This window comes from Martes martes (genome assembly GCF_963455335.1).
Source record: "Martes martes genome assembly, chromosome: 6".
NCBI classification, from domain to species: Eukaryota; Metazoa; Chordata; class Mammalia; order Carnivora; family Mustelidae; genus Martes; species Martes martes.
Genome location: NC_137893.1, coordinates 88018741 through 88035508, shown reverse-complemented (window position 1 = coordinate 88035508; position 16768 = coordinate 88018741). Strand labels below are relative to the sequence as shown.

At 45.3% G+C, this 16768-nt stretch overlaps 2 protein-coding genes across 2 annotated transcripts; one reads left to right on the top strand and one right to left on the bottom strand.

Moving 5' to 3' along the window:
- Positions 1-645: 645 nt before the first annotated feature.
- USP49 (ubiquitin specific peptidase 49) lies at positions 646-11774 on the top strand (the record flags this gene model as incomplete). Its single annotated transcript, XM_080807031.1, has 5 exons — positions 646-1986; positions 3100-3304; positions 6834-6942; positions 7511-7716; positions 8681-11774. 5 exons carry the CDS (start codon positions 646-648, stop codon positions 8869-8871), a joined length of 2052 nt encoding a protein of 683 aa, XP_080663157.1. The 3' UTR covers positions 8872-11774.
- A 555-nt stretch (positions 11775-12329) lies between these two features.
- Positions 12330-16703, bottom strand: TOMM6 (translocase of outer mitochondrial membrane 6). The gene is made up of 3 exons (XM_080806508.1): positions 16438-16703; positions 15829-15933; positions 12330-15596 (listed from the first exon to the last, which is right to left on the bottom strand). The coding sequence occupies exons 1-2, from the start codon at positions 16563-16565 to the stop codon at positions 15837-15839; spliced, it is 225 nt and encodes a 74-aa protein (XP_080662634.1). The 5' UTR covers positions 16566-16703; the 3' UTR covers positions 12330-15596; positions 15829-15836.
- Positions 16704-16768: the final 65 nt, after the last annotated feature.

Here is a 16768-nt window from a genome sequence, read left to right as displayed (position 1 = left end):
ACTACCTCCTTAGGGTCTTTGGATTCAAGAAAAAAATGATACTTTGTACTGTAGAGGACTTTCTCTTTCTTACCTTTATCTTATCCTGTTACCTTTGCTTTGAAGTACATTGAAAGGGACCTAAGATTGACTTTTTGAGGGTCTTCATCTCTCACTGGTGTACAAAACATGTCTCTCCTGCCCTCTGTCCCTTTGTGCATACAACTAGGATCTTATCAGTACGAGATATAGAGGCTTTCACTTCCAGGACATCATCAGTTCAGAGATGGTTCAGAATACAAGTTTCTTTCCCCTGGTGGCCAGTTGGGTGCAATATGAACTAAGGGTAATGCCATTTCCTCAGGAATACCAGTTAGCCTCGCATAAAAATTAGCTGATATTCAAGAATTAGTTCAGGCTTAGAAAATGTAAAGATTCAACTTGGTGCTAAGCCCTCCCCCCAGTATTTCTTTCTTTTTCTTTCTTCCTTTCTTTTTTAACCTCCTTCCAACGGAACCAATTTTGAATTAAAATGTAATGAGCATTAAATTGAAAATGGCAGTTGCAAGCCTTTTCCTGGGAAAATATTTTGCTGAAAGCTCTCTCTCTCTCTCTTTCCGGGGGCTCTGTCGTGCCAGGTTGAAAGAGCGGAGCCTTCTCTGAGACATGGATAGATGCAAACATGTCGGGCGGTTGCGGCTCGCCCAGGACCACTCCATCCTGAACCCACAGAAGTGGTGCTGCCGGGAGTGCGCCACTACCGAGTCCGTGTGGGCTTGTCTGAAGTGTTCCCACGTGGCCTGTGGCCGCTACATCGAAGATCACGCCCTGAAACACTTTGAGGAGACCGGGCACCCGCTAGCCATGGAAGTCCGGGATCTGTACGTGTTCTGTTACCTGTGCAAGGACTACGTGCTCAACGACAACCCGGAGGGGGACCTGAAGCTGCTCAGAAGCTCCCTGCTGGCGGTCAGGGGCCAGAAGCAGGACCCGCCGCTGAGGCGCGGCCGGACGCTGCGGTCCATGGCCGCGGGCGAGGATGCCGTCCCACCGCAGCGCGCTCCTCAGGGACAGCCGCAGATGCTCACGGCTCTGTGGTACCGGCGCCAGCGCCTGCTGGCCAAGACGCTGCGGCACTGGTTCGAGAAGAGCTCCCGCGGCCAGGCGAAGCTGGAGCAGCGGCGGCAGGAGGAGGCGCTGGAGCGCAAGAAGGAGGAGGCGCGGCAGCGGCGGCGCGAGGTGAAGCGGCGGCTGCTGGAGGAGCTGGCCAGCGCCCCTCCGCGCAAGAGCGCGCGTCTGCTGCTGCACGCCCCGCGCGCCACCGCCGCCCCGCGCCCCGCCTCACCGCGCGCGCCCGCCGGGGGCCGCCCGCCGCCGCGCCGCGCGCCCGCCATGGCGCCGGGCGTCACGGGCCTGCGCAACCTGGGCAACACCTGCTACATGAACTCCATCCTGCAGGTGCTCAGCCACCTCCAGAAGTTCCGCGAATGTTTTCTGAACCTCGACCCTTCCCAGACCCAGCAGCTGTTTCCCAAGGCCCCCAACGGGAAGGCTCCGCTCTCGGGCAGGCCCGCCGGCGGCTCCGCCACCGAGCTGTCGTCCAGGAGTGAGGGGGCCGACGCGTGCGAGCGGGAGGGCCTCTGCTTCAACGGTGGGGCCTCCATCAGCAGGAGCCTAGAACTCATCCAGAACAAGGAGCCGAGCTCGAAGCACATTTCCCTCTGTCATGAACTGCACACCCTCTTCCGAGTCATGTGGTCCGGAAAGTGGGCCCTGGTGTCGCCCTTCGCCATGCTTCACTCCGTGTGGAGCCTGATCCCCGCCTTCCGCGGCTACGACCAGCAGGACGCGCAGGAGTTCTTGTGCGAGCTGCTGCACAAAGTGCAGCAGGAGCTCGAGTCCGAGGGCACCACGCGCCGGATCCTCATCCCCTTCTCCCAGAGGAAGCTCACCAAACAGGTCTTAAAGGTGGTGAACACCATATTCCACGGGCAGCTACTCAGTCAGGTAGGTTGCCCTGCCCATCACATGGCAGGGAGTCTTATTGGTTAGTTGGGGCTTCCCTGAGTGCCTCTGCCAGGTTATTGGACGGACGAAGAGAGCCAGCATTTGCCGTCATGATTGATGCGTATCAGAGGGTGGCCGTTGTACCTTCGTTTGTGCTGTGCGTTGTTATGGCCTTGTTGGTGAACTTGCCTCCTCTGTCTGGGCAGATTTTTAGTTGAATTTGCCATATCACGTCATTTTCAGTGAATGTCTTTAACCTTTAATGACAGTATCGGTGATATAAGCTCATTGTTATAATTAAGAATCTGTTGTTGGCATGCCATCTTTGATCAATTTTAGGAAATTGAACAGTTTGCCTATAACCTTGGTTTCACAGTAGTTTGAAAGAGCCTTCTTCCTTCCAGAACATTCTCTACATACAGGGAAGGGAGATGGCTAGGAGGTTGCCAAAGGCCTAAGCAAGCCCCCCTTCTATTCCCCATTACCTCTCATTTGCTGTATCATAGGCCATGTAGGGACATAAGAAAAGACTCTTGGGTAAGACTTTGTGGAAATGTGCAGAAAGAATTTTTAGAGTTAAAAAGGTGGGCAATGTAATGGATTCAAGTAAAACCTCTACATTATGTTACAGAGGTTTGTGTCTCATATAAGGATACTGCCAGAAGCAAGGGCAAAAAAGAGAGGCAAGTTGGTGTGGGTAGAAGCAGCAAGGTTTGGATGAGGAAGGAATGATGACAAGAGAAACAGATAAGAATCTGCTAATACTCTATCTCAGACTGATCTGAGAATGGTGCCATGATAACCCAGTCTGTACTGCCGCAGCACTGAATGGTAGAGCATGCTTTAGGAGAGAAGAGAGAAAGGGGTAGGTAATAATCTCTGTGCTGTGTGGTTTTCCAGTTCCAGCTAGCATCATAGTTAGAAATGTATACTGACAGTAATATGCTCTAATGCTCTTAAGGTTACATTTATTATTTTAATATTATAATTAAAAATTTTTTGAAAACTATATGCTTAGTTTTGGTAAGTTATGTGTTATGTGTAAATCGAGCAAAAATGTATGTGGGAAGCATGGAGGTTATATAACCTGTAAATCAAATTTTTTCATTCTAGGTCACATGTGTATCATGCAATTACAAATCCAATACCATTGAGCCCTTTTGGGATCTGTCCCTGGAATTCCCTGAACGGTATCACTGCATAGAAAAGGGGTTTGTCCCTTTGAATCAGACAGAGTGCCTGCTCACTGAGATGCTGGCCAAGTTCACAGAGACAGAGGCCCTGGAAGGGAGAATCTACGCTTGTGACCAGTGTAACAGTGAGTGCTGGGGGGTACAAGTGGAGAGGGAGAGGGAGAGGGGAAACATGCATCTGGACTGTCAGTGTAAGGTGCTGTTTTTGCCCTTTTAGTCCAAAGTAACACTGATAATATTGAGTGGTTCTAAAGCATCTTTTAAAGATTTTTTTCTCCCATTTTTCTGAAAACAAGCATGTGGACATTATTTGTTATAAAACAAAACAAAACCTAAGAGTTGGGCTTCCTTTGACTCCTGCTGTGATTGACATTAGTTCTTATCTTGGGAGGCATTTGCAAGTGTGGGTTCTGAAATGAGCCTCTAAGAATGTGAGTGCTTAGCTTTGTAGTGCTACAAGGTCCTGATTAAATTCATGAATATTGATCTGACAGTTTTGATTTCATCTAAAGTCAGGTAGCATTGCTTGTTTGAGGGTTACAGTATCAGAAACATGTGCCTTGTACTGTATTTGCAGATTTCAAGCCTGTCAGAATCGATGCTATAGATTGGTATGAGACCAGGAAGGCAAGCCAGAAGGTGCATCCGCTTCATGGTTACTTTCTGCATTTGTTTCTTCACATGCCATGCATCTGGGGAAGGTCGTAAGACAGTATTTCTCTGTTACGGCTCTCATTTTAAAGTGGAACTCTTTCCACGTGGTTATGTAGGTACCTTATGCAGAGCTCCTTCTGTCTTGCCACACTACCACTTAGTGCGTTTGCTAACCCAGCACATACAGAGGAAATGCAGAGCAAATACCTGGAAGTTTGAATTTGGGTTTGGAAACTAAAATTAATGGATTGTATAGATGTCTTGAGATCAATCTGCACCCATAAAATAGTTGGGACTACAAGTTTCGAGAAGCACAATTTTATGATAACCCTTATTAAAATATTCGCATATATGGTCTTTTAAAATAGTGAACTCTGGGGGCGCCTGGGTGGCTCAGTGGGTTAAGCCTCTGCCTTCGGCTCAGGTCATGATCCCAGGGTCCTGGGATCGAGCCCCACATCAGGCTCTCTGCTCCGCAGGGAGCCTGCTTCCCCCTCTCTCTCTGCCTGCCTCTCTGCCTACTTGTGATCTCTCTCTCTGTGTCAAATAAATAAATAAAATCTTTAAAAAAAAAATAGTGAACTCTGGGAAACCTATTGTCCTTGAAGAGGCAGGACAAAAACAAAAAATCATGCTTGATATTATTCTCCCATTTTTAAACAAAATTTGATATGCTGTACTTGGTTAACTACAGAGTCACCTGCCCTGTTCCTTATTGAGATATAAAGGTTGTAACTTAAATTACCTTATTAGAACAGTATCTGTTTGTTTTTTTTAAGGTAGTGATTCCTAAAGCTTTTTACTTGTGAGGAACAGAAGGATATTAACAGCTTTAACTCCCATCATTCTCGGACAAGGCGGATTAAGGAGGAAATACTTTTATTTATTTTTGCAAGAAAGGATTATTTTTCTGGTTGCCAGATGTGCCAATGTATCAGGATTTCTCTAGGCAAGCTCAAATAGTAGGGAAGCAAAGCTATGGCAAAAGGTACGAGATGCATTGTTGTAATGTGCTTGTGAAGTTTAAAAACTATCAGGCTTCTACCTCTCCACATGGCCAGCTTCATCAAATGGAGACAGAACTGATCAATCTCAGTTGAATCAGTAATTTCTTTTTCTTTGTGAATTTCATTTTAGGGAAACAAAGCCGATTCTGTATTGTCTTCATCTTAGCTCACATACTCCCTCTACTGAGAGTGGCAGTCACTGCCAGGGTTCCCAGGCAGCACTGCAATAGTTTTTTAAAATCTGTTGGGGAATTAGAATGTAAAATAAAGCCAGGCCCCCTTTTGAATTTTCTTTCTGTTCATGCCCCACATATCATGACCACCAGCCCTACTGAAAGGTTCTCTGGCACACTCATCTGCTACAGCCTGTTATGAGAAGCAGCAGCCCCATATCCTATTGTCCCAGGGAGCCCTGTGAAGCACCGTTTGGCTATGATTTGCTGCCTTTCATGAGTGGTATAGACAGGACTTAGATGTCAAGCCCTTCAGACACTGAGACCATGATATCTCAAAGATAATTAGCAGGCATCACAGAGGACCACTAGTTTTATATTCCCATCCATTCACCAGTCTAATTAATATAAAGACTGAGCAGTTGTCAGTAAATGGGTATAGAGAAGGCTTCCCATGGAAATTAAGAGAACTTTATTTCCATTGTTTATCTGATGTAATTTAGAAATGCATTCCCCCTCACAATTCAGTAGCTTTAGAAACAAAATGAGAGTCTGACCACTGGTTCTGCTTTGGACTGGATGAATTTGGCCAGTCTGTCCACCTTTTCCTCCCATGTCCAGCCATGTGCTTTTATCCAAGAAACATGTTTCAAAAACTAGATACAGCATAAAACTATAAAACTAGCAGTTTCTTTTGTAAATATTTGTATACATCACAAACAAATCATGCTGAAGAAAGAATCTGTTTAAATATTCTGTCCTTTGGCAATCCTGTGCCCTCTTGCTTTTTTTCCAAGCCTGAAATATATGCATTATTCCCATTTTACAGGAGAGGAAACTAAAGATGAGAGTTTTGAACAGCATACAACTAGTTGTGAGCAAGAAATAGAATTAGGCCTACTTGATGAAAACAAAAACTTTTAAAATTACATTCTGGTGCATCACAATTTAAGTGATAAGCCCATATATAAAGGCATAGAACCCTGACATGTGCATCTACTCTGCGTGCGTGTTGTTGCAGTGACCTTCCAGTATATTCCATTAATAAATCCATGATATTGGGAATATTCCACCCAAAACCCATACCAGTTTCGGAGGTTGCTGATGCAAAAATTTGGAAGTGGAGGGGTGCCTGGGTGGCTCAGTGAGTTAAGCCTCTGCTTTCGGCTCAGGTCATGATCTTAGGGTCCTGGGATGGAGCCCTGCATCCGGCTGTCTGCTCAGCAGGGAGCCTGTTTCCCCATCTCTCTCTGCCTGCCTTTCTGCCTACTTGTGATCTCTGTCAAATAAATAAATAAAATCTCTTTTAAAAAATTGGAAGTGGATATATATATATATATATATATATATTGGGATTAGGTTTGGTTGTTTTCAGTTAACTTAAATAATGACTTTAAAATGAGGTATAATTTTTTTTCTGTTCTATAAAAGAAGTCTGAAGGACATTCAGGGACTAGCATAGTAGCTGCATGGTCACTGGGGACCCAAGCTCTTTCCATCTTTCAGTGTGACTAGTTCAAGGCTTCCTTCCCCAAGGTTACCTCGTGGTCCAAGAGGAGCAGTTGCAGTCACCCTAGGAGTGCCATCACATGGTCATCCCTTCCGTGTCTGGGAGAACTGCTGTGGCCATACTAGGCGGGCATGTGGGGCTGGGAAATGCAGACTGACAAGGGGTCACAGCACTGCCCCAGATAAAACGAGGTCCTAGTACTGAGAAATAAGGAGAAGGCATATTGGGTGGCAAGTCATAGTCTCTGCCATAGCCAAGAAAGAACGAGACTCCTCACAATCTATGTCTTATACCTTCCCAAACCATATAGGCAAACGACGAAAATCCAATCCCAAACCCCTTGTTCTGAGTGAAGCTAGAAAGCAGTTAATGATCTACAGACTACCTCAGGTCCTCCGGCTGCACCTTAAAAGATTCAGGTGAGCTTGCTTTGGGGCCTTCCAGGTGGCTGTGAGCTGTGGGGACAGCTGCCTCAAAGGCTTTGGTGAGGGTGGATGTCTTCTTTGGTGTTGGGATGAGAAGCCTGTTTCCTAGAGACCTTGCACTTTCTATAGTGATTAAATGCTTCCTGCCCAGTGAGGCATGTTCAAGGTGGGGCGGGGCAGCGGGCAGGAGAGGGCTTCAGCTCGCACGGCTCTGTCCCATCAGCCAGCCTGCACTGAGTGTCTGTGCTTGGAGATTCTCTAGCCTCACCTGGGCTTATCAAGAATCACCTTCAGGACCAAATATGACATAATCTGTGAAAAGAAGGGCAGGCAGTAAACTACAAAAAGATTATTGCCTGAACTGCTTGTTTTAGGGATTTCTAGTTTCAGAGTACATTATGGAACACTCACAGGAAATGTATGTGGACATTGATCACTGTTTTATTGATGCAAAAGCCACATCTGGAAGGTTATGTATTCTCAGTTCCCTGTTTTACCTTCCTCTTCCTAGGATAACATATGGCATTTTTTTACTAGTAAGAACTTTCTCTCCATGTTTTAGGTGGTCTGGCCGTAATCATCGAGAGAAGATTGGGGTCCATGTCGTCTTTGACCAGGTATTAACCATGGAACCTTACTGCTGCAGGGACATGCTCTCCTCTCTTGACAAAGAGACCTTTGCCTATGATCTCTCCGCAGTGGTCATGCATCACGGGAAAGGGTTTGGCTCAGGACACTACACAGCCTATTGCTACAACACAGAGGGAGGTGCGTGCGCTCGACTCTGTGGGGTGGGGGAACACGGAAAAGGGTTGGTGTGTCCACATTCCATCGCTTTCCTTTTATTTCATCTATAGGGGGATATTACATACATGAAAATCTAGTGGAAAGAACTGTGAAAGTGGGGTTCAGATTTTGGATATATCACCAAGTGACAACAGAAGATTGTTCTAAGAATGGACAGGAACCGACACATGTAAAAGTACTTAGCATGGTTCCTAGAACATAATGTTCAATTAATTTTAGAGGTTTCTCATTGTTATTAATACTTCTGCAGACCTCTCTTTCCTTCGTGGTTATGCAGAAATGCTATGACTTTTGTAACCTCATGGAGATACTGTATTAATCTCACCAGCCCTGGCTGATAATAAAGCTGAAGACATTTCCTGAGCACTTCCTATGTCCTTACCATAGGAGGTATGGGGGCACAAGGTCCCGCCTAAGGAGCTTTCAGTCCTTGTCCCCCCAGAGCACAGCCTCCCAGCTACTGTGCACTGAGGTGGATGGGCTATGCTGCAGCCCTTAAGGCGGCCAGGGTGAAATAACTTTTTATTCCTTCTAAATTTCCCTTTACCACTCCTCCATGTCCATTTCACCTCTGCCTCTCCTCTTCCCATCTCTTAGTCCCCAGTCTTCAGGCTGCCTTTGTAGAAGGCCCTAGTGGGCAATGAAAAAGCCTGAATAAAATGAGGACAAAAAATACAGTCAGTTGATATTGTAAGTAGTATTGCGGTGGGCTTGGGTGGAGTTGAAGCCAGTGGTGTGGCAGGGAAGTCTGTTGGTTTCATTTCCCAATCTTCCCAGCTCCCCCCCTTCCCCGTCCCCACTACCAGTCAGGGGCTGGTTCTGTTCCGAACTCCTCTGTCCCTTTCTTCATCTCCTGGTTTTGCCTGCTGATTGGAAATACGAGTTGGGTAGTCACTTTCTCTCTTTCTTTCCTTTGGTTTCCTAGGTTTTTGGGTCCACTGCAATGACTCAAAGCTGAATGTATGCAGTGTCGAGGAAGTGTGCAAAACTCAAGCCTACATCCTTTTTTACACTCAAAGAACAGTTCAGGGCAATGCAAGAATTTCAGAAAACCAACTCCAAGCTCAGGTGCAGTCCAGCAACAACGATGAGGGCAGACCACGGCCCATCCCCTGAATGGGAGGCACGTTTCAAGGACTGGCCTGCTTTTAAACTATTGGTGTTCGTATATCTTTCCTCTTACAGGAAATAAGGTTTAGTGCAGGAACAGAGTACTAGGTTTGCCTCACTGGGACTACAGCAGAAGGTGCTAGGTGACTCATGTTCTATCATAAAATCTGTAGTCACTTTCTTTTGAATGGATTTGGGAATTCCCTCCTTTGATAAAACAGAAGGAGTAACATCTGTGAAGATTCTTTCATCAGTTGCTTCTGAATAGAGAGGATCTGGGTGGAGGAAAGAGGGGGTAAATTGATCATATGCAGCCAGGAGAGCAGCCATGTTTTCTTTCCATTACGTGATTTCCCCCATTAACCAGGACCTCCTTGTGACCCCAGAAGAACCCTCCTGATGTGAACAGCCCTGGACAGAGCATGTGAGGTGGGGCCCTGGGCTGGCAACTTGCTGGATGGGATTGGTTCCAAGGCAGGAAGTGAATAATAAGGATTTGTCCCCACAAAGGAAGTAACCCTCAAGGGCTGACAACTTGCAGACTTCCTTTTTTAGGGAATAGCAGTGAAAGAGTGGAATGAGATGCATAGAGCAAGTTTCCCCATGCAAAACGGGAGGTTTTTCAAGTGTCCTACCTTCCCTGGCTGCTGCTGTCATTGAATCATTCCATGTCTTCTGAGATGGGCATGAACATCCCTTCATTCTAAAGGAGCAGTTCATATGGGGAAGCAATCAGCTGGTCCATGACATGTTCTTAGTTGCATGCCAGGCCGAAGGGCGCCCCTGGCTACCCAGTTCTGTAGCATATCCCTGGTTCAGGTATAGGACAAGCACATGGTTTGGTATAAATTGGTCTTTAGGTCGGTTGTCTGAGGCTGGCTCAGAATTCAGTTGAGGGTAGGCAGGGATAGCTGGCGGACCAGGCCTTATCTGAATGCCCATCACCTGTTCTCACCTTGGATGCCCATCCCTGTTCTCACCTTGGTGCAGCACACAGCTTTTCTTAGCCTGCAGCTTTTAGCTTGCACCTGGAGGGCTGGAACATTCTTGTTCAGCACAAGGTTTGGGAACTTATGCTTTTCTAGGGCTTAGGAATCTGCCCCCATATGTCTGAACAGTTCATTGCTGCTGGCCCCAGCCTATTCCCTCCCAAATTTGATAATCCTTACTGTTTCTTTACCCTCCTACACTCAGTCCATCTGAGGGGGGGAAAAAAGAAAAAAAGAGTGCCCTGTCTTTTACTTAAGTGCTAGTAAAATACATATTTCTTTTTATACCGGGTCAGTTTCTAAGTGGAATGAAATTGCCCAGATGGAAACCCTCCTTCTCATCAGGCACCACTGAATTTCCCTTCTCAGTCCTGCAGTAAAAGTGAATGCAGCCCGGAACTCTCACTGTGGGGCTGCTGCAGCCTGCCTCAGCCTGTCACTATGAATGCTCATCTTCTGACTGAGTGTATCAACCTAATGTTTCAATTCAGGTAGAAGGACAGTTGTCACTTGAAGGAAGCAGATGTGGAGGGAGTTGGGGAAGGGTGGGAGGTTGGGAAAAGAGGGGGTAAGAATGAGGGTCGTAGCTTAGGGGTGTTGATGAGCCCCATATCCAGAGCAGATCTGTAGCATTTGCTGTTGACCTCTTTTGAGATGGACTCTCCCACAGGACCTGTCAGACAGCACTGAGACATGGAGGAAATTCAGACAGAAAATGGCTCACCCTGATAAAGGGGAGTGACTATATTTTAAATTAAACTTGCTTTTTCCAACACTGTGAGGTTTCTGTAATATTTAGCTTTTATTTGGAAGCGATAGCGTATGGCATTTTTTATGCTATTTGGTTTATATTGTCTACTGCAGGCTTCTTTGTACAAGCTTGGCCCGGGCTCACCCTCTCCTGGACACTGTTTTAAAGTGTCACAGCTGCCCATGCTGCCAGAGGCTCTGATGCAAAGCTATACTCTCTAGATCCACATTTTTAAGTTGGCAGGCTTGGTGATGACTTTTCGTGGCAATGAAAAAGGCCATTAACTCAAAACAAAACAAAACAAAAAACAAGCAAAAAACCCCAAGGAGAGTGAAAAGGAAAATATAAATTGTGCCTCATCTTTCTTTGAATGCTGTATTTGTTATTCTAGAAAAAGAGAACTTACAAATGGAAAAGAACTAATAGAGCATCTACTTCATCCCTCAGGCTGTTTCCGGGGGAAACTTAAGAAAAATGAACATGTAATGGAAAATTAAAAGATCTTCAAATTTAATTTTTAAAAATAGTTTTATACCAAATATTTATAAGAATTATTAAGCAGATTTAAGGACTTTGTGAAAGAAATGCTTGACTTAGCTGAGCACCCGTTAATAAGTTCATAAAATTGTTTAAAATGAGTTGGAATAGAAACCACTACCAGAGTCCTCACTGAGCTGCGTACTCTCGAAGGTTCCCCTGCAGTCACAGACACCTCAGGTACCCAGAGGCAGCAGCACTAGACGCTGTTGAGAAGTTAGTATTTATGGAAATTTTTATTAAAGAGTTCCCTGCTGCATAAGCCAATGGCTGTTGTGAGGGAAATGTCCCTTTGCCTTTAATTTATTTACATATTGGAAGTAGATGGATTTCTTAGTTGCATCTCACTTTAAACTGAAACAGTCTAAAGAGAAGAAGATAAGAACCAGGTAGACGTTGACTAGATGCTGCCAAATCAAACCCGAGATCTCCTAACTGAACCTACGGGGCGTGCTTCTCCCAGACAAGTAGTTGGAGTCCCGTTCCAGGAACCCTTTGTAGTTGGCTGGTGTGTTTACTTTCTGCTGTAGCCAGCCAAGATGAATGCACCCTGGCCCTCAAAAAGGATTTTTTACCTCAATCTAGTTTGACCCTCATACTTGTGGTTGCCTCTGAGATGAGCATTCATGCTAGTGTTTAAAAAAAAAAATTAGGAATGCCCTCAACAGCCAGGAACTGAAGCTCTTATTAAATGGTGGGCAGAGCTCTTGCCAGTTTTGATCCAGTCCCCTCTCAGGCTGAGGGGAGCAGTGCCACACTGAAAAGAATTTCCAGATGTCTCTTAAAATGTCATGAATAAAATTAGAAAACTGTAGGAGTGTTAATGTGTCCTATGGACTCAGTAGCAGAGTTTATTTTTGTTTTTAATGGCAAGGCTTCTAGAGTCAATGATTGTATGAGTTCCCTACTCTGGCTATGCTTATAGCTTCATCCAAGTGCAAGAACTAATAAAATGGAATGGCTGGCAGTGGGGCATGGATGGCCCTAGTCAGGCCCCTGCATAAGCCTGAGAGAGGTCGCCGGTAGTACAGAATGAAAACTTGGTTGGGGGTGGGGGTGGGTGGGATGTGGGTGGGCAGGCAGGGAGGGGGAGATGGAGTTTGTTTTACTTATTGATAAAGCTTTGTGAACTAATTTTATACAATTCATAACATTTGGTGCCTTGTACCGTTATGGTTTGCATGGGATTGAAAAGATTAAGGGAAAGGATGTCGCCTTGTCATTTCAGGTGGCAAATGGGTCTGTACAGTGTAAAGGACATTTGGTATCAGACTTTTTAAAAGCATTTCATCTCATGTGTGTGAAAGATAATTATTCTTACCAGCAAGTTCTGAAATTTTACTGTAATGTCCAAAATCTTTGGATTTGTGACTATTCATCAAATGGCTGCTTTTCAAGGCAGACTATGTACCCCGTTCTTTCTCACCACCCCTTTTATGTTCCAAACATTAACTCGGTCCTTTTCGGGTAGGCTGGGAGTGCTAACTCTTCTCAAACATATACTATACCCCTATCGGGTTATATCTTATGAGTGGAAGGGTTGCTTTTCCAGCTGGTTGGGAGAGCACAAAATGTTCAGAAAGGGCCTATTTTTTCCTAATGCTGGGCAACTTATAGTAGAAGTTGAACAAAAATGGTTCCTCCTGAAGTATTGCCTTCATTAATTAGTTCTGAGGTTCTTTTGCACAAAATTTCAGGAAGCAGTGTAGGACACAATCCCCTATATGTGAACCTTTAGATTGTATAGCAAGCCAGTGCACTGTGTAATATGCAAAAGAGAAGGCTCAAAGAACCTGTCCTGGCCCCCCAGCCCTTTTCCCTGGCAGGCGTGACTGGGATGGTGCTGAGTGGCTGTGGAAGGGGAGAAGACCCAGTCCACTCACCTGCAGGGCTGTTTACAGCCTGTTCTTTCACTCTGACCTTAAGTTTTCCACTGAGCTCACGAGACTTCACCAAAGGGTGTTTAAAAAGCTCACCGCTCGAAGCACATTTGATAATTGGTTCCTTCAGCCTAATTACTGGCCTAATTAGGTGAGGAGGTTGTACTTTTGGAGCAGAATCTCCCATGGCAACTTAGTTTTTTTACTGGGTAAGTATACATCTCCCTGGTGGTTCAGATTCTTTTTAAAATCAGCACTAAAGCTGAAAGCGTCTTCTAAATACGACTGTGAGTTTAGTTTAGATCTTTCACGTTTAACCATTCTCTTGGTCTAGGGCTCTGACTTTAACCAGTGTTTAATCTTCAACCCACACATTGTTCTAAATACACCATAGCTATTCTAGCACTGGGGCAAATGGTCATTTTTGTGGACTCTTTCCATTCTTCTACTGGCATGTTTCCACTTAAAATCTAACCAGGTAGTGTAAGAGATTCTGTAGTACTGTGTTAACCAGCCAGGGCTGAACCATGTGACAGATGTGAAATTGACTTCGCTTGGGGAGGATGTTGTGTTGGAATGGTGAAAGTCAGCATTTTAATCTACATTAATGACTATTCATTCAAATTTGGGGAGATTGTAGATTTGATAGCTTTACTTGCTAAATTCTTAACACTTTGAGGAATTAAGCCAGTTTAAATGAAACTTTACCTTGCCAGTATTATGGCTTTATAAACCAACTAACAGTAAACACTATTACTTGAAGTTAAAACAAAATTTTGGGTGAAATATGACTTATGCTTTGGAAGCTGCCATGTCTTAATTTTTGCTGCATTTTACTTTCAACTTCTAAAAAACTTTATAAAGTAGAACTGCTGACAGTAATGAGTAGATCAGGTTGCAGACTTTAAGGATCTGTTTCATACCTATGAAGAACAGGAGGTGCTGGTATTTCTTGTTTTAGCAGTGGTCTGATGCAGATCTGAAGGGGCTTAAAATCTATGCTATGGCTTAAAAGTTTCCTTCCTGGTCACCATTTGGGAGGTGATGGCTTCAATCTAAGCCTTGATCTCATGTATGTGACCCTCATCTTAACACCCAATAAGATGGCTATTACACCTGTCAAACTATCTGTGGTCCCAGTGTAGATAGATTCTTAGAGGGTCTTGGCTTTATGGTAAGCCGTCTGCAGGCCTGAATTCACACACACTCACACTCCTCCCTAACAGATGGGACCTACCTGATTACTGCAAGGGAATGGTGCTTTGTAAAATACACATACACAATCTCATTCTCAAAAAGATTTCTTAACGAGATTTACGCAGGTAGGGTCAAAAAGGACTGTTTTGTCCTATTTACCTTTTGTGAACAGATCGGACATCTGTCAGTTCTAACAGTTAGGCCACTGTGGTGTATTCATACTGACCCCCCTCTTTTCCAGTTCATGTCCTTTAATCCCATACCAGTTCCATAGGAGACTTGGCATGGAAAAGCAGGATTTTAAAAAATGACTAGTAGATGGCATGCCTGGCTGACTCAGTCAGGAGAGCATGCGACTCTTGATCCCCAGGTCATGAGTTTGAGCCCCACGTTGGGTGCAGAGAGATTAAATAAACTTTAAAACAAAAATTTAAAAATGCCTAGAATAAATTAACTGGGAATAAAATTGCCTACCATCTCCATATCTACCTGAGCCTACATGAGTCTTTTCCATATGTTCCATTTCCAAAGAACTCCCAACTCTTGGACAGTGACACTATCATGAATTTAGGGTAAGAAAATCTCTATTTCCTTGTGAAGAAAGCAGCTTCCTCAGGCAGTGTCACTTTAGTGCCCACTGCCCAGGCTTGCTTACACTTTGCCTCCATTGCACATCACTGCCCTCTTTCCATCAACAAATCCCACTTGATGACAGCAACAATGCCCCCTGGTGCCTGGAAAACCCACCTGGTGCACTAAAATGCTATGCAACACCAAATGGCTTCTTCCCCTAGTTCTGCTCAAAAAAGTGGAAATTCCTCCAAAATAAGTTTCACCTTATGTTGACATCAATGTACAGTGGCTACAGTTTCCTTTTTTTTTTTTTTTTTTTCCTTTTAAAGCAAACCACCTCTGTTACAATCTGTGTTTGGGGCTTGTTCCTGTCTCTTGAGTGTGAACTATGAATCATGTTTTTATGATTTTTGTAAATCTTGACTTTTTACACCTTGTTTTTGTAAGCTGAAGTTTCTTATTAAAAGAATAAAATGATTCTTTGTGTGCAGTCTTTATTCCAAATATTTGTTAAAATACCATTAGGTTATTTCTCAGGACAAGCACAAAGATCACCCCCTGCAGAAACTTAGGGACTATGTACAGAACTTTACAGAACAGAGGACAACACTTTGGCTGAAACCTGACTGCTGACTAGAGAACGGAGTTCTGAAGCGGGCTCAACGGAGAAAAGGAAATCAGTCGGGCAGGAAAGGTGCCCCTCTGTATGAAACTTCAACTTCCATCAGGGCAAGTCTTGTGACAGTCACAGATTGGAGGCTGTTTTTGGAAGGTTCAAGTACAGCACGGGGGGGTTCCATGTGTCTGCAATCAGACCACAGGACAACACGTGGCATTAGAGATATAAAAAAGTACTGGAAGAAAATTAGTAAGAGACTCAAAAATTTCTTGCAACATCTGTAACACATTTAACTAGGGATAGTCAAGGGACTTCTGTCAAGTCTCTTTTCTGTATTTTGTGCATAGATGGTATAAATTATTGGTTCTCTCAGCCTCTAAAGCTCCGAGACACGCAGAGCAGAAGTTAAGTGCTTACCTATTTGGCTACACCCCAGGCTGAGGTGCCATTAGGTCAATGTCACTCAAATTCCTGGCCAGCCAAACGCCCGCAGCAAAAAGTCCCAAATTGAGGATCAAGTTCCTGGAAAAAGGACACTTCATTAACCCTGCGGTCACTGAACCACTTGTATTTAATTAACGAAAGATACTGGGGGAAAAAACTTCCGAGGCAAAAACACTATTCTAGAATCGCAGGACCGCAGGGCTTTACAACACTGAGGTTGCCCAAGACCTACACGGTTACTTAAGAGTTCGTTTCTGTCTCTAATAAGAGCAGAATCAAATGCAAAGGCCAATTAAGCACTCGCCCAGGGCTTTAAAGTCTGTTTGTGTTGGCGCCTCTTTTTCCCCGAGTCCCCCAGAACAGGATGAGATTCTCCAGACATAGCCCAGAAACTCAAAAGAATCGGTTCTGCTGCATAGGAACTCTACCAGTCAAGGGCCTCTCCAAAGCGCAGCCAGAGCCACTAAGAGGCCAAGACGATGGCAACGCAGAGGGGCCAGCCTGGGCGAAGACAGCAAGTAGAGGAGGTACGCAGGGGGCTCGGAGGCCCAGAAAGGGACAAGTTCCCGTCGCCTCGGTTACCTCCGGAAATCGTTCCTGTCGGTGGCGAAGCGGTAGACGCCCCGGAGCCAATCTCCCACGTTGTCCGGAATTTCGGGTGCTTCATTTGTCGCGCCAGTAGCGCTGACGCCAACCCCACTAGAAGCCATAGCGGCACGCTCGAGCTCCACAAGGCCTCTTCCGACGCACCGTGTGGGCGCCGGGGCGCACGCAACTTCCGGCCTTGCACTTCCGTCGGCGACTGGCGGCAGGGGGCGCCGCTGCTCCAGCTGGGTTTGGCTCCTGGGGTAGGGGGACAGCTCCCGGGCTGCGCCTCCACGACCTCCGCGAGAGGGGGAGCGCGGCCACGCAC